The 18,361-nt window shown below is 40.8% G+C and overlaps 1 protein-coding gene across 8 annotated transcripts in view; it reads left to right on the top strand.

Moving 5' to 3' along the window:
* Nucleotides 1–18,361, top strand: part of LOC147013243 (adhesion G protein-coupled receptor F5-like) — a 104,264-nt gene that overhangs the window by 35,817 nt on the left and 50,086 nt on the right. Inside the window, exons 4-12 of one of the 8 annotated variants that reach the window (XM_085854915.1) lie at nucleotides 1–156; nucleotides 337–591; nucleotides 7,542–7,604; nucleotides 7,776–7,930; nucleotides 11,212–11,270; nucleotides 12,634–12,779; nucleotides 13,595–13,765; nucleotides 15,990–16,205; nucleotides 18,024–18,176. In XM_085854915.1, coding sequence (XP_085711041.1) covers nucleotides 1–156; nucleotides 337–591; nucleotides 7,542–7,604; nucleotides 7,776–7,930; nucleotides 11,212–11,270; nucleotides 12,634–12,779; nucleotides 13,595–13,765; nucleotides 15,990–16,205; nucleotides 18,024–18,176 — 1,374 coding nt within the window. Of the gene's footprint in view, nucleotides 157–336; nucleotides 592–645; nucleotides 683–7,541; nucleotides 7,605–7,775; nucleotides 7,931–11,211; nucleotides 11,271–12,633; nucleotides 12,780–13,594; nucleotides 13,766–15,989; nucleotides 16,206–18,023; nucleotides 18,177–18,361 lie in introns of those variants that run through there. The other 7 variants (XM_085854916.1, XM_085854917.1, XM_085854918.1 and 4 more) reach the window with 7 other exon arrangements.

Raw genomic sequence — 18,361 nt, forward strand, 5'->3', positions numbered from 1 at the left:
ATACGGACTCCATGTTCTTTTTCAACTTAGAATTTGATTTGATAAGTGACGACCTCTCACTCACACAGGATGACATAACAAGTGAATTACAAACTCAATTTCCCATTTCCATAGCAAACAAGACGATCATCTTTTTATCAGCAGAAGTAATGACAGGTGAGATGCATTTTAAAGATTTTACCCACAGAATGACTGCACTACATATTCATCTGATTATGACCGTTGTTTAGAGGTCATATTTCTTTAGGAAGGATTTTGGTTTTTTTTTTAAGATTATGACTTTGGTTGTTTTCCCCTGATGGTCCTCAAACTCATGTATCTGCCTGATTCACACAGAATGCACGATTTACCCTCAAGAGTTGAACTGTTCGTGCGGTTCGATGTACACATTTCCTCCAAACGTGTGCTCACTGCACGGCTGTGATTCACCTCTGAACAGTCCCTGTACGTGTGCTTCAATTCACAACCCAAACGTTACTATGCTCAACTGTGAGCCAACGGTCCATACAACAATGGCTCCGACACTGACAACACATTTCTCAACATCTACAATGTCTTATGCTTTAAAAGCTTGTTTATCAACACCAATGGGTGAGAAAGAATCGTTCTTTCCTTTTTTTTTCCAGTATGTGAGTGCTACGGTGGTATAGGTTATTGCTGATGCTTCAATTGAGAATAACTGGTAAGACTTTCCCTCTGGCACTGTACAAAAAGTATTCAGGTTCAGCGCAGTGCTCATCATATTGGGTGGTCACTAGACTACCGTTATTCTCAGGTTTTCCATCTGTTTGTTTGTATGTAATGGACAGCTCTGGAGGCCAGAGGAGTCAACCAATTTTGATGAAACTTGACTGGTAGGTTCATACCAGGATCTAGTTGTATGCTTTTGAGCACCGTTGCTATGGACACCACTTTGAAATTTTTTTAAAATCCGAAAAAAATGTTTTTTTCGAAAATCAAAAATCGGCTTCCACGCTTTTATGCGCACTATAATCAACCTCTTTGTCAAAAAATTTCAGCATGATCCGTCAAAAACTGTATGACTAGTATGCAATTATATAGCGACCACCGATGTTACCGACTGGCTTGTCTTGATCTTTCCTATAAATAGGAAATTTATCACATTCAAATTTTAAAAAAATAATTAAGGAATTCTCCTTGGAGACCATCATCAAATGGTCCTGAAGGATGTTTCATTCTTTTCTTGAAAATTTTTATAACTTACTTGCAGTACTCTCATAATTTTGCATAATTTTGAGAAATCAGACTTGTGAGGAATCCGAAAAAATCGAACTATGAAAAAAAAAATTCGAATTAACAAAAAAAAAATTGAAAAATATTTTGTGAAAAACCTAAGTATGGATTTATTGCAATGTACTGTATGTTCTGAAAAGCTGTTTAACTCAAGTTTTTATTTGTCAACTTCATGCATTGGACATTTTTGGCTTTGTTCCCAACAAAAACAATTGTATGTTAAATCTACTTCTCAGTTCCTGTGTAGTCTTGGTGCACTGACTTGAACATATGTACACAAGACGAGTCAGTAACCTGACCTTGTGTTTAAATGCTTTACATGAAGCTGAGTGAGCTTTTGCGATTGGAGACCAGTCTAGAAGTTTGATGGCTGCTTGAAGACCCTGCCAGTTGGCCTGAGTGAAAGGCCAGACTCGAGAGCACTGAGGTGGTTCTCCAATAACAGCCAAAGTGATGTCTACTGTGACAAACATGTGGTCAGATGAACCCATTGGATCGGAGGAAGAACAACAGATATTTTCATGGAAATTGCTCAAAATCAGATCAAAAAGAGATGGAGTAGCGTTGGCTGAGATCCGGGTCGGGAAATTGACAGATTGTGTCAGTCCCAATGAGTCGCAGAAGTCTTTTGCTGAAGTGCCATGGCAGGTGAGGGTGGTAGCCACACCCAACCAACTGGCTTGATGACAATTGAAGTCACCACATATGACGAAGAGAGAGTTGGGATGAGAGGATAGCAGTTGGTCCATTTTTTCAGAGTGCGAGATGTAAATGGAGTCATCACTGTTTGGTGGATGTTACAACACACATATATACATGAGGTGGGGAGTGAGGGTGGTGCATGGAGAGTGAGGAATGGAGTCTTTGATGAAGAGAGCAACTCAGCCACCAGGACGAGTCTCAGGTCTGTCATACCGGAGGAGGGAGTAACCAGGGAGAGATACTAAGGCGTCAGAGACGTCTTGAAGGAGGAAAGTTTCTGTTGAGCAGATTATGTCTGGTTTGTCAGTAGCAACCTGTATGGAAAGATCTGTGAGGTTTGAACGAAGGCCCTGGATGTTGGAGGTCCACACTGTTAAGGATGAAGGATGGGAGGAGGCTTTGGGTGCAGGGGAGGGGAGGGGGAGAGTAGGACGACGGAGGAGGGGGGAAGGTGAGGAGACTTATCGAAAGAGCATGGGGGATTGCAAAAGTGCTCGGGAAGAGGGCCAGATGAGGAATAGAAAAGGCTCGGTGGTGCTGGCTTGAGGTACAGTGGGGAGTAATAAAAGAGGCAGTTGAGGATTGAAGGAGATGGAGTGATGGGATGGAGGAGAGAGGGCAGAGGAAGGAGGCAGCTTTGTGGATGTGAGGGGGGGAGAATTTTGAGAAGGGGTAGTGAGAGGGGTGATTGGAGGGAGAAGGGTGAGTGGGGAGAGTTGAGGGAGAAAGGTGAGAGGGTAGCTTGGAGGGGGAAGACTGTGAAGGTTGCTTTGAGAGGGAAGGGTAAGAGTGGTGAATTGGCACCAGATAATTTGAAGTTGGAAAAAAAGGACGATTTGTGGAACACGAACATGGATTGCAAACTTGTTTTTTTAATTTTTAGGTCGGAGATGTGACTAAGGACATTACGTGAAGGATGCAATGAAGGTGAATTAAGAGAATGGAGAGAAGAAATATTGAAGCAGTTGGACTTTTTAGACACGAGATGAAGTAAAGGTCAAATTGAGAGCAGTCTGTTAAAATATAAAAAAAGTATTGAATTATGATACAGTAATGAGAACCACACGTTTGAAAGAGGAAGTTTAAGCATTATGATACCTTTTTTATTTTTATTTTTTTATTATTATTTATTTTTATTATTTTAGATAAGGATTGCATAAGATTATGTAAAGGAAAGGTTGAAGAAAATCGGGTGGTGAACCGTGAATATGGATCGGCAAATGCAGAGGGTAGAAAGAATTCCAACAGAAACATGTGGTTTTGGGAGGTGTATAGTTTTAAGTTTATTTATTTATTTATTTATTTATTCAATTTGATAAGGATTGCGTAAGATTAGGTGAAGGAAAGGTTGAAGTAAAACCGTGGAGGTGTATGGTGAATTTGGATCGGTAAACGCAGAGGGAAACTGATGGGTCGATGAAAGTAACAGGAAGAGGAAGGGGTAGAGAAACACCTGGTTTTGTGAGGTGTATCGTCAGAAAGAAGATAAGGGGAAAAAAAATTTTTTGATGGATTTTTGAAGATTATGGAATCAAAGGTTGGAGAAAGAAATCGTGAAGGTAATGGTTAAAGTGGGTCGGCTCAAACAGGAAGAAGAGTCAGTATTCGTGTATACGTGGGGAAGAGGTATGGATGGAGGGAGAAAGGGTTTTTGGTTTTTTTTTGTTTGCTTTTAATTTTAAAACAAGAAACAGAGGGTGTAGTTTTGAGGGGTAGAAAGAGGGCAGTGGGAAAAATGGAGAAAAAAGAACTGATGATAATAAGGAGCAAATACAAATAAAAATGATTGAGCACCAAGACGGGAAGGCCTCAAGGAAACCCAATAAGACAAGATTGACGAAAACTCACAAAATAGCACAAATTTTGAAACAAAACCGAACTAAGAACACACAGTAAACATGTAGGTAACAAAATAAAGTCAAAACGCAACAAATAACGACTGGAAACTTAACTTCGAGAAAGTCGGCAGAGATCCCTGAGAGAACCAGCCGTCGTCTCAAAACCCAGAATTGGAAGTGAGACATTGAAAAGCTGTGTAGTTATTGGCCTTTTGCCTGCGAGCCAGCAGTACTGCCTGACCCTCATCCCAATATTCACTTTATAGTGGCCTTTGTTGGCCTCAAAACAGACGTCAAGACCAATGTGAGGTAGCTGAAAACCTTGCCCAGAATTCTGAAGTGCCGACAACCAAAATTTGGGGCTTCTTGGTGCTATGGTTCAGAAATGAAAAAATAACACAAATAAACACACAAACACTTGAAAATATGTATATAGAATACAGATGTACGTTAACATGAAACGTTTAATCAATAAAGGCCCTGTCACGCCTTGACGTTTTAGCCAGCGTATGCTGACATATGAAAAATTTGGCAAATACACTGGCACACGTCGAATACGTTATGGGAAAGTTTTGTATACGTTAAGAGCATGCTGAAGCATGCTGGCATATGTCGTAGTATGCCGAGCTTGTCGACAAATTTTAAGCATGCTCAAAAATTTTCGACGTATGCCAGCGTATGACCCACACGTTCCGCATACGCTGGCCATAAGTTGTAGACACGTTATGCGATCGTTGACACACGTCGAAACACGTTACTTGTAAGTTACTCATAAGTCGAAACATGTCGAAGTAATGTTTAGCGTACCTGAAACTTATTTCTAACCTATGAGTAACGTGCTTTGAACATATGAGTAACATGCTTTGAACCTATGTGCAACGTATCTCCCACACATATTGACGTATGTAGACGTATTTGATTGACGTCTTCCAGACGACCACATAACTTACTGAACGTGTTTCTAACTTACAGCTACCGTATAATGGCGTATTGGCAGTGTTTAGGGGAATTGGTATTTAAAAATGGGCTTCACAGGAGGAACCCGTCAGTGTTCCAGACTCCATGGTTTTTTTTTTTTTTTTCCGGCATGACGGTGATGTTGACACTTCGATTTCTAGTGCGGTTATGATTTATATTGTTGAGCGGCAGCCTATTAATAGGCTACGCCATGTGATCGTCGGCGATACGCTGCCGTGCTATGCATAAGTTAGACTATCGTTGGGCATAGGTTGTGAACGCCGACAATACGCTAAGCATGCGTTGGTATAAGTTATCTATAAGTTATCTAAACGTTCTGTGTACCAGTACGTTACGAATACGTTATGCATACGTCCAACTCATTATGAATATGCCCAAAACTAAAAAAAAAACATCAATAGTTCAGCGTACGCCAGCGTTTTACATACATTTTGATATGTTGCCATACGCTGGCTAAAACGTCAAGGTGTGACAGGGCCCTAAGGAAGGTGGGGAATCAGAAAGGAGATGGGACACTGGGGAAAATGACACATAAAACATACAACTTCAGTTGTTGTCTTTTAAGATAACATGTTTTTTAAAAGATAAGTCGTGATATAATTTACAATTATTGACGAAGATGAAATAATCCAAGTCAACTGAAATATTTAAATCATCACAAAATCATTTTATCGGGTCAGGGCATGCGGGGGGTGGGGGGGGGGGTTACTGATCAGGGGTCAAATTTCTCTCGGCACGAATGTTCATGGTTTGAACAAAGTTGTTTCCCACGTAGTCACGTTGGTAAGACTGGTGCTTGCCGCTTAGATGTGGAGTGCTGTCTGGAGAGTGAACACTCCCTTTAACCTTAGTAGTGAATGGTATGCAAGCCGATGGCTGTGGCCTGTGAGCGCTGGTGTGCTGTACACATGTACGCAGTATATGTCGTCATTGATGGAACTGCGCATGGCCCTGACTGAAAATCATTTACCATTTCTTTTAAACCCCGTTTTAATTCAATGTTTCTTCAACGATGAGTTTCTGAACATTGTCAAGTCATTATAAACTCAAGTCGCAAGTAAGTTGCAAGCAGGTCCCAATTCCCCAGACACAAAGTCCCAAGTCTGAGTCTCAAGTCAATTTCGTCAAGTCCAAGTCAAGCCGCAAAATTTTGCGCCTCGAGTCACCAACTCTGCGATGTGGGTTTGAACAGTTGATACAGTTGGAAAAGCAGATAATCCCCTCCACTCCTTGGGGAGGGGGTATGGAGTGGTGTTTGCATCGGTGGATGCAAGAAGTGGAGGAGGTATAAATTTCCACCAAATCTGTGCACGTTTTAAATCGATTGCATAAAAAGTAAAGAATCAACTTCCAAAAAATGCAGGATAATCTTGTCGACAAAGAGAAGGCCATGTTTGTGAAAATGGGGTCAGTCTAGTTGGGAGTCAGGAATAATGTTAAAACCTGAGTTGTTTGTTTTCTTAATCACAGCATAAAAAATTGAAAACATTAATGAAATTGAGAAACCGAGCAATTTGAGGGGACATTTTTGTCTGACATGGATAAAAACGTTACAAAATTATGACAATCCAACGTTGCAAAACCCAACATTAAAAATCATGAATAAAAATGAGAATAACGTGAAATTAACTTTGCATGTTTTTTTTTTCTCCCTATTCCGATGGGACACTTTGATCTCATCAACTCCTCCCACCAAAGAAATACTGACACATCTGCGTAAAATCAAAAGTTATTTTCCATGTTATAAACATACAGTGGCCTGCAAGAGTATTCACCCCCTATCAATAATGCCACATTTAGATGAATTATGAATTTGGGAGAAACAATTTTTCCAAATGAACTTTTTTATTCATAACTGAAGAGATCAAACTAATTCACATTTTATTTGAATTTTTTTTAGCTTTTTCAAGTTGGAGCACCTTGCGAAGACTATATGTTAAGTTGGATTTGAAAGCATCATGAAATAAGCTCAGGTGGCATCAAAATGTGAAAACCTTGGCGGGGGTGAATACTTTTGCAGGCCACTGTGCAATTTCCTTTGAAAGGGTTCATATAATACAGGAAAAGAGTTAATTTTCCATTTTTAAAAGGGAAATTCACACCATCACACCTCCTCTCCTCCCCTCACCACCTACCAATAAATAAATGCCAAAAACAAATAATTGTTGTTGAAATATAGTGATTGTTGTTTTGCCATCTCAACACGTCTGAACGGCACAAACGTTAAAAACCACACGAGAAATCACATCGTAATCATCATCGTAATCATCATTTGGGTTGGTGATGTGTTTGTAGGTGTGGTTGGTTACTTGGTGGAGGTGTTCTTGAAGTTTGTATATGGCAACTTGAGGAATCCCTGGAAAAACTGGGGAAAAAAAACATCAACACAATTTCCAATCTTCATTGGATCACAATTTGGCTTTAACGTGTCATATGAACAAACAGATATATCTTTATACCACGGGATACTCATCTCTGTGAGGGCTCATGTCTGTCTTTGTCTGTGGACGAGATGAACAATAGATTTTTTTCAACTAAACGTTGATTACAGAAAATGAACTGCCATGGGAAATTGACTGACATTTAAAACGTTCTCCCTGAGGAAAGGCTCTTGCTCGAAATGTCAACCACACCTTATTTCCCACGGAAATTTACGTCCTATCAAGTTTTAGTTAAGATCCATTGACATACAAGTGTAGGCCTCTCTTAACAGATCTTCTTTCTCTCCATTTCACTTTTTTATTTATTTATTTGTTTGTCTCACCTCAGTTCTTCAAACTCCAACTGAAGCTTCAGTGACTTCAACTTTCCCCTCAACATACAAGCTTGAAGGTGAGTTTAAGAGGTTTGTCTCTAACAAAGGTTGTTCTGCAATATGTCATCTTACATGTGTCCAGATTCTTAATTGCTTTTGGCCTTCTCAATCTTAAACTCAATTGATGCTTCTGCCAACACTCCTTTACATCCCTTGTTTTCACCCGCTCATTGTCCTTTGTCATTTAGGAAACCATTCCCACAATAGATTCAACCCCGTGCCTTGTCCTGTTTGTGTAGTTGCAGCCACGATAAACCTGACCATTAACATGGATTTCATACCTGAGTTCAACAACGCTTCGTCGAGAGAGTTCAAATGTTTGAAAAAGTTATCAGAAGAACTCGTGAGTTATTGCGTTGAGCAAACTATCATCTCTGAATTTATTTTGTACACTCTTTTACAAGTACTGTAGTATCTTTACCTAGCCTTGCTTATTTGCCATCAAAAAATGTTAACCTTCATTCGCAGTATTTTTGGGGGAATATTTCACCACCAAGTTGAAAACAAAACTCTTTTGAGGGTGATATTAGATTATGTCACACACATATTTACATCTATCGATAACCCTGAAGCTGAACCCATTGATAACTCTTCACCTGATAACCCTAAAGCTTCCTTGTTCATTTTATTTAGTAGTCCACCCACTCCCTACGAGAGCAGCAGGAAGGGTCATGTTATTATACTCCCTGGGGAATGTAGATTACAGTAGGTCGAGGTTCAATCAATGAGCATATAATGCCCCAAGAACGTCGGGTTTCCTCCCTTTCAGTTTAGTGTTAAACAGCAGTAGCGATTGTTTAAAAAGGTAATCATACATGTTTGTGGTTTGTAATTTTTAGCTCACCTGAAACGCAGTTCTAGGGAGCTTATGGGATGGCGTGTCATCATTCTGTTACTTGCAACTTCTTCTCCGAAACTGCTGATGGGATTGCAACCAAACTTGTCTAAAATGATATTTGGTCTGTTGCAACCCAAGTTTTGTTCAATGCTTAAAAAAAAAAAATTGGTGTCTCAGAGGATCTACGGAGGGGATGGGTCTTGGTTTAATCCCCCCAAATAGGTTTGGTGCATGCAGGGTGATGATTGTTGTGGTCAAGTTTCATCTCAATCGTATGTGTAGTTTCAGAGAAGAAGTTGCAAGTGTTTGTAGATGGATGGACGGACAGACTGACTGACTGACGGACGACACACCATTCCATAAGCTCCATGGAACTACGTTCCAGGTTAGCTAAAAAGGTACAAAACTGATCCCCTTAACTACAGACCTATCAGCTTAATTCCAATCATCAGAAAGGTCAGGGAATCCAACATCGCAGATGATATGAAATCCTTCTTTTTCTCCACAACCTAATCTCAGATCATGAATTTGGTTTCAGACAAGGTCATTCCACCTTAAACATGGTGCTTTGACTCAACCAACAATTGATGGAGGCTCTCATTATAATCAGTCATGAAATCAGGGTGGTCTCTCGACATATCCCGTGCTTTTAAGAAAGTCTGGCATCCTGCCTTACTCTCCAAACTCTCTGCCAACGGCATCCAAGTCCAACTCCACACAAGACTTACCGACTTTCTTTACTCTTGTAGCCAACATGTGGCGCTCAACAGAATCCTTTCCTGTCCTCTCCTTGTCAAGGTTGGAGCACCCCAAGGCAGTGTTCTGGGCCCTATCCTATTCCTGATCTTCATCAACAATCTCTCTGACTCTCTGGAAAAATCTTATTTGCCTATTTGCTGATGACCCTCTTCACTCTCTTCAGACCTTGAGAGAATCACAAGCTGGTCAAACACTTGGAATATGTCTTTCAATCGTGACATATCTCACACTCTCGATATCTATCCAAAAGGACCATCTGGCAAACCCTCCCATCTACTTTCTTAACAACCCTGTTGAAAAAGTGCAGTCACTAAAATCTTAGGCCTCACCATCAACCATGATCGTTCTTGGGAAAACCACATTTCATAGTTGGCCTCCAAAGTCAGCTGCGACTGGACATCCTCGATCATGCAAGACCTTTCCTTGGCACACCTGAATGCTTGTCCAACTACAAAGCCTTCATCTGCAGCTTGAAGTGCTGCTCTCTCTTCTGGAATGGCACTCCTGCCTCACACCTTTCTCAGCAAGATTATTGGAATCTCCTGTAATGAAACTGAGTCCATGGGCATATCACTTTGTCATCGCAGACTGTTCTGTCGTCTCTGTGTTCTACCACCTCCTTTATGGTCTTACAGCCTCTGCCCATTCCATCCTTCCAGGTTCGCATGCAGTTCACTGGCAACAACTTTCTGGTGAAGCTCCCAAAATTCAGCAGCATCACTACTTCCCACAACTCATTTGATTCTCTTTTTCCCACCTGTGGAATCAACTTCCACAATCTTTTCAATCCCATTTTCCCATTCCAGGTATTCAGGACAGCTGTTAAACAACCGTATCAGATCATCTCCCAACCAAAACCATGATCTTTTCTACCCCCACTAACCCCAACCACAACAAGCCCACCTTCTTCCAAATTTCCAGTTTTTCCTTCCTGAAAATCTGCTTCTGTATCCATGTTGCCCATTCTCTGAGTTCTCTCCTACCCCTATTCTTACCTGCACCCTTGTTTCTCCATATATTTTGTCCCTTGGCCATGCTGTTGGTGTTTCCCCACTCCCTCTCTGCTGTTGCGTCCTGATCTGTTCTGTGCTCTGGCTATTCCACAAGCCTTGACTTTGTATCCCAAAAAATAGAACCATGGGTCCTGAAGCTTACCTGGCTGGATCAAGAGCAACAGTCAATGATGTCATAAAATATCGAAATTTTGTTCATGTGCAGAATCCTGGTCAGGTGATTGGTTGAATGGAAGCCCTTTCGATGCTGATTACAGCAATACATATTTACAGGTCATGTTTTTTTACAGGTTACAGGTCACATTTTTAGCTGAGGTCATGGCTGTGCTGCTGATGCAACGCCAACTGTAGGTTATAGCAGGAATTTTTCAGCGTTTTATGCCAGATTTCAACCTGTTAATGAGCACAGATTTTGATGCAGTCAATACACCTTTGTTAGGTGTTGGATATGCAGCTGGTGGACAAGTTTCATCAAAATTGCATGTTTGATTCAGGCAATAATGACAAGTGTCTATAGACTGACTGACTCACTGAAAGACTTACCTATGGACATTGCTTGATCTCATAAGCTCACTGAAATAAATTCCAGGTGAGCTAAAAATTAAACTCAATAAATACTATGAAAAATAAAAAAACATGATCGGATTATTTTTACATTAGCATTAGCTCATCTTATTTTTACATTTGCAATTTTTTGTGATTCATTATTTATGCAAACCTCATAATATTTCTCCCAAAATTCTAACCTTTTAAATGAACAATCACCCTTATTTTACTTTCCTACTTCTACATAAGGCGACAAACTCACCAATCAACCTTTGAATAACTGCTGTACGAGGTGCTGTAAGTGAAGGCTACTTTGGATATCTCATGGGTATTAAAAATGTACATGTTTAGCAATGTAAACTGATTAAATAAATATATTACACAATCTCCCTAAAAAAAAATTTATTCGAGCAAATGCAGGGCCCACTGTGCTTCCTGGTAACTGTGCTTGCCTGTTTGTGTTGGCAGCTAACTAACACGTACAAAAGGATTCCTGGCTTTGCAAAGGTGGAAATCCTGGGATTCAGGTGAGTGAAATTTTCTCATTTTACCACAACATCTAATTATATCTGACATTATGCCTGGGCTTGGGATCCAAGGATCCTGAGTTCAAATCACGCTTTACTGTTGAACTAATACCAGGTGTGGTTGACTCCCTGTCATCCTTCCGAGGTCAGCAAAATGAGTGCCAGCTTGCTGGTATCCTGTGTGCCAAATAGCCAAGGAGACTGCTTCGGCAGCACCAACGCTCTACACAGAGTATGGTCCCCAATGGATGGCATGGAGGGAAACAACAAACAAGAGAAAACACAACATGAAAATATTGAAAGAGGAGGGGAGGAAACACAAAACAGTAATTCCGAGCGTAACGTGCTTTCGTTTTATGCGATTTTGTTATTAAGTGGCTGATTAATTTAGGACCATTTTTCAGATTGCACATAAAATTTGCGGTATTACGCGGCTGGGGATAAACCACCCGCCCATCACTCCACGCCAAATGAACTCGTCTGAGATGGGCTTTGGGAAGCTGGGCATGTGTGGAGTAATACCAAACATGTGGCAACCTGAGGACTCTTTGTCAGCCTCTGGTTATTTGGTAATAATCTTAGTGTGTGTGCACATTAAATTTATCACTAATTTATCTGCTAAAATTATCACATAATACAATATTTTGTGCATCATTCGACACCATGACTGGTGGGAAGGGTGAAAATAAAAGTGCTTGAACAAGCGAGCGACAGCGAAATGACATTGGCCAAGCACTTGGAGTTACCGAATGCACTTTACGGACAACTCCTACAAAACCTTATAACATCAAAGTGAGTTCTGAGAGTGTTTCACCAGACGTGGAGTTGGAGACATGGACTTGGAGTTTCATCAGGCTATACACCATACACCAGACGTGGACTTGACAAGGTTCAACCAGGATTTTGAGGAAGGAGACTGGCTGAAAATTTCAGCCTTGATATTTGCAAGATTATGTTCTCTGGCCTGCCTAAGGAAATGGATATACCTTTGTCGCAAGACTTAGGGAGTGTCCTCAAGTTGGCCTTGGTTGAATTAACTTTCCATGTTGAGAGAGCATGCTGTTTCAGTGCAACTACCTTGCCATAGGATTGAATATACCAGGGCTTAAATGATGGTGTGCGCGTGTGTGTGTGTGTGTGTGTGTGTGTGTGTGTGTGTGTGTGTGTGTGTGTGTGTGTGTGTGTGTGTGTGTGTGTGTGTGTGTGTGTGTGTGTCAAGAGTAAGCTTTAGTGAAAGCAATGCTTGACTGCTTGTAAGGGTCTGCAATGTTCCCTGAACTATACAAATGATTAATGAGATGTTTGAGAATTTGTATTCCTTTGCTTTGTGTGTGGCTTGAACACTACCCATTCTTGTTTGCAGCAATGGAAGTGTCAAGATAAAATATCAGGTGAAAGGAAATAACATTACGGATGAAGACATCTTTAACAAAACGTCAGTGGAGTTGAGGCGGAACCTGCTTGAAAAAGACATCCTTTCAATCAAACTACCAGTGATAGAGAAAATCGGTAGGACCTGTTACTCAACACTATTTTTCTGCAACATTACTTGACAATCCCAATCTCATTCCCGAGAGCCACGTTAAATCAAAAATGGCAGCACACCTTTATGAATGTGATGCAGTGTTCCTGCAAGAGGTTATGGATATCTTTGCCTATTGTTTTTAATGTCATTTTATATATATATATATATATATATGTGTGTGTGTGTGTGTGTGTGTGTGTGTGTGTGTGTGTGTGTGTGTGTGTGTGTGTGTGTGTGTGTGTGTGTGTGTGTGTGTGTGTGTGTGTGTGTGTGTGTGTGTGTGTGTGTGAGACAGAGACAGAGACAGAGACACACGTATCAAAGGAATGTTGCTCACCATATTGGCATTGTGCTTCGAGTGTGTGCTCTGAGTCTGGGAGGTCAGCGATTCAAACCAAACCCTGGCCAAATCATACCAAAGAATTCTAAAATGGTACTTGCTGTTTCCTTTCCTGACTCTCAGCAGTTAAAAAGGATAGAGGACGGATAAACCATGTGTGTTGGTATTCATGGGGACAGAGATTTCTCCCTAAAAGTGCCTCCTGATGGCAGAGAGAAAAGCGCGACAACTAGATTGCCCCACCAAAACCCAGTGTGTTCAGGGAATTTACTTCCCCCAAGGTTAATGGCCATGGTTGTCTGTAGTCAAGTAAGTGTTGTCTGCTATCTTTGCTTGTGAGCTTGTGATTTGTGTGTGCCAGCTCTTCCATGAGGCTGAGGAACTGCAAGGGTGGAAGGTGGGTGGGGGGACAAGGGAGGGGGAGAAGAATTAATTTGTTTCCTTTTTTCATCCATATAGGCATCATAAAAAGTCCTCCACAACACCAAGTGTATGAAGTTGGCAAGACAGCCGTGCTCAGCTGCTTCTACCCAACAACTGTGCATCAGCACCTGCGCTGGTGGAAGAACAATAAAATAATTTCAAACAAGAGTGATTGGGAAAAATCAAATCTGAAAGCCACAGACAGCGGTAATTCATCTTTCACACCTGTGCACTGCCTGATTATTTCCTACATTCTTCATTATAATTGTGTCCAGATTCATTTCATCCAGAGGTGTTGCAGGACTACCTGTTTGTTGTGAGTGTTTTAATTTTTCACTGAATTAATTACCTGAACAATCTGAGCTTGAATTCTGATCATGAAAGTCAATCTCTTATTGTAAAAACAATATCGGTTTCTTCGCTTCCTTGTGGGACTGTTTGTGTATTGTACGCAATACAGTCAACAATATCAAAGCAAAAAAGCATACACTACCGGTAAATATAAGCTAAGCGGTAAACTGCCAGAGGTTGAAAAAAGTTTAGGTTACCAAGAGCTGAAAAATAATGTAAATTTCAGAGTTGTTAAAAAGGCCCTTTTCAGGGAACAAGTAATGGGTTAGCAACTGCAGCTGTTCTGCAGCAATGGAAGTAAATTAAGCCTTGAAAGTTGATGCAACCAATTCCTACAGGTGTCCAAACTTTTGTTGATTAGTTACAAACCCACTGTCTATAAAAGCAGTGTTGGAACAGACTGTGTTGCTACACCCTCTGAAGCATTATTTGGACAATATTGCACTGCAGGAAGTAGTATATTGCTGTAATAATGGTGAGAAAAAGACAATTAACAATGGAAGACAAACAGACCATGATAACCCTAAAAAGTAAAGGTCTTTCCTTTATAGAAATTGCAAAGCAAGCCAAGCTGTCAGTGAGTACAGTTTCCCACACCATCAAAAGCCACTTAGAAACTGGAGGGAACTCTGACAGGAAGAGGTCTGGCAGACCCAAAGCCACAACACAATCAGAACACAAGTTTCTGAAAGTCAACAGCTTGCATGATCAGTGGCTCACAGGACAGCAGCTTCAAGCACAGCTTAACACTGGTCGAAGAAAGGAAGTCTCAGTTTCAACTGTGAAGAGAAGACTTCGAGCTGTAGGTTTGACAGGTCGAGTGGCAGAAAGAAAGCCATTGCTAAGATTACAAAATAAGAAAAAGAGGCCTGCCTGGGCCATGAAGCACCGCCAGTGGACTACTGAAAACTGGAAGAAGGTCTTACAGACCGATGAATCAAAATTTGAAATCTTCGGTTCATCACACAGGGTTTTTGTACACCGTCGAGTCGGCGAAAGGATGGTTCCTCAGTGTGTGACACCAATTGTCAAACATGGAGGAGGAAGCGTGATGATCTGGGGCTCTTTTGCTGGATCCAGAGTTGGCGACTTGTACACCCTGAACCAAAAGGGTGACCCCAGCATTTTGCAGTGCCATGCAATACCCTCTGGTCTATGCCGAGTTGGTCAGGGGTTCATCCTACAGCAAGATAATGACCCAAAACATACCTCCAGGCTATGTCAAAACTACCTTAGAAGAAAAGAACAAGATGGTAGGCTTCAAATCATGGAATGGCAAGCAGTCTCCAGACTTAAACCCCATCGAGCTGATTTGGGATGAACTGGACAGAAGGGTGAAAGCAAAGCAACCTACAAGTGCAACACCTTTGTGGGAACTTCTGCAACAGTGTTGGGAAGAACTTTCCAAACAATATTTGATTTCCATTGTAGAAAGAATCCCACGAGTATGTCCGGCTGTTATATCTGCAAAAGGTGACAACTTTGATGAGTCAAAAATTTAGATTAAATTTTGTTCAACAAAACGATTCCATGATTTCTTTTTTATCTGCAATTGTTTATTTGTTCTCTGCTTTAATTTCAGAGTAGATTGAAACATTAAACTGCTTAAATTTCAGTAAAAACTGGAAAAATAAGGGTGTTCTAAAACTTTTGACTGGTAGTCTATGGCATTTAGGATTTGAGATTTTGGGTTGCAGCATCTTGAAGCCATTGCTGAGATGCCACAACAACTAGGCCAAGATGTAGCCTCTGCTCCAGGAATGAGCAATTTGTTTTCGAATCGGTGCTGCCACCACTAAATGGTATTTATGTTCAATGGTTGCAGCTTCCTGAAACCACGTAACCACTTATGTGTTCTTTCCTTTGGTATCGTAACGAGGGTGATGATGTTAATAGTTGCCAGATGTGGTACAAAACATGATATGTACTACAAAGCAACAATTGTGGTCATTCAAAAAGTCTCTGAAGTAAACAAGTTGTTACTGGCACAGCCTTCCCTTTATTATTATTGTTATTATTATTATTCTTATTGTTGTTATTATTTTCATCAAGTTATCTCTCTAACTGCTTTCTGCTGCAGGGATATACATCTGTGACATTACCGCGAACAATACCCGCTACGTTGACAATGTAGACATTCACATTGTGGAGTTCCCCAAAAATATCAAAACCACCAACGTCAGTCTGAACCCTCAAGAGAGTGGGAATGTCTCCTGCTGTCTGATTGACTGGCCTGATCAAAACATTCCATTCAATGTGACTTGGCACGACTCCTCTGGAAATCTTCTGAGGAAAGGTTGGACGTACACCCGAGAGCCACATCACCATCATGAACACGAGTTATCCGGCACAGTAAAACCTCCATCATAAAGTTACCAATTTTATTTTAATTAGTTGTGCAATAGAGGTGGCTGCAAGCTTGAGCAATATGTAGTAAAAACAATGGATAATAATGACATTGGATAATATAGCAAATAACAGAAAGCAAACAAAGGTCAAATCCACCTTCGTCCCCAACCTCTGGGTCATGAACCACGGGTCAAATCCAAAAATATAATTCCATATTTCATCCATCCATCCATTGGGACTCGACTCTGTACAGAGCATTAGTGCTGGCTAAGCAGTCTCCTTGGCTATTGAGCACAATCCTGGACAGGTCACTACTCCAACACAGGATACCAGCAAGCTGGCACTCATTTTGCCGACCTCAGAAGGATGACAGGCAGAGTCAACCCCCACCAGGTATTAATTCAACAGCCAAGTGGGGTTTGAACTCAGGATCCCAGGATCCCAATCCCACCACCCTAACCATTAAGCCAACACCAGGCATACATATTTCATGCATTCCCCAATGTTGATTGCAGATACAAAGTTTCATTTTAAAATGTTTATAAATGGGCCTGTAATTACATTTTTCGGTTAAGTGACCTTTTGACCCCACCCCAGTGTCGGGGCCAAAAATGACACTGCCCTTGCACCTACTTGCCATGGGCTGATCATAACTACAAAGTTTGATGAACTTCTACCAAACCATTTAGGAAGAGATAGTGTGACGGACGGACAGACAGACAGACCGACCTGATTATAATATCTGGGTTTTTTTCAAAAAGTGTGGGGATAATTAACGTTTTATGCATATTTTTCCCCATTTATTCAGTGGGTTTGTGGAATTATGGAATTCCTCCACATCCGCATGGATATATCCATTGCATCAGCTTCATACAAACCAAAATCATGAACAAATATATAGCACTAAAAAATATTTATCTGTGCATGTATCTTTTGGCCAGATAAGCAGTCGCCTTGTTAGGATGAATGCAAGTATTGTGAAAACTTTGAGCCCTCCTCCCCCCTCCCCCGACCCTCCAGGTCACGACACGAACCCTCGTGCCAAACACATCATTATGCCTCAGCATAACCCACCATGCACTCCTTCCTCTCCCCATGCATACGTAATAAATAGATGGCCCATAAAAATAGGTGGCCATGTATGACAGTAGGAACCCTTTAGGTTAAAGCATGACGGACATGGAGGGAGCACACTAATTATGTACGACTCCGTATTCTAAAAGATACATTTTTCTTGTGTTTCACTTCATTGTACATCATGCTCATTAAAATTCACAGATAGCCATACAATATGTTTGTGAAGAACAACCTGCTGTCCTTTGATTAAACCTGTCAGCGAAGTGACGAGTAGGCACGCCGAGTGATAACAATAAACTACTCAGTTTTCTCATTGTGATTTTGGATAATAGATTTATAACTTATGTCTAATAGCGGGGCAACTTAGCTAAATATAGCATAACAATTGTGCATTTTGTGAGGAAAGCACCAAATTTGGCACACCAGTAGCCTATCATATTATGAACAGATTTGGATATTGGGCCATCTCAAATTCAGCCGCTGATGGCTGTGGCAGCCATTTTCCACTCCTATCAAAAATTTTGAGATGGCCCAATATCCAAATCTGTTTATAATATGGTAGGCTACTGGTGTGCCAAATTTGGTGCTTTCCTCACAAAATGCACAATTGTTATGCTAATTTGCCCCACTATAAGATTTTATACCATTTTGTTTTTTTACAAAAATGCTTCCATTTTTCACTTGACAGAGGTAATGGAAGGGAACAGCTCAACAAAGTGTACTATCTTGATGGTGAACAACACACAACATCATGAAAACGAATTAGAAATGTACATTTGCACATTTTCCATCTCTCCATTCAACGTGAGTGGGGAAGTGATTGCAGAGTTCCACACGCAGTGTAAGTCCACGAAAAATGTTTTTTTTTTTTTTAAATACTGTCATCTTATTCCATATTGAGTTCTCCAACCTTTAATTATCAACGAATGACTCAACGTTTCAGTTGGCAACACACAATAAAATGTACCTCCACTGACCTTTCTCAAGAGTGAAGAAATAAGTCTAAACCTACATTATCAACCCGAA

This window comes from Eptatretus burgeri, chromosome 14, assembly GCF_056783735.1.
Source record: "Eptatretus burgeri isolate ZD-2024b chromosome 14, Ebu_testis_v1, whole genome shotgun sequence".
Taxonomy (NCBI): domain Eukaryota; kingdom Metazoa; phylum Chordata; class Myxini; order Myxiniformes; family Myxinidae; genus Eptatretus; species Eptatretus burgeri.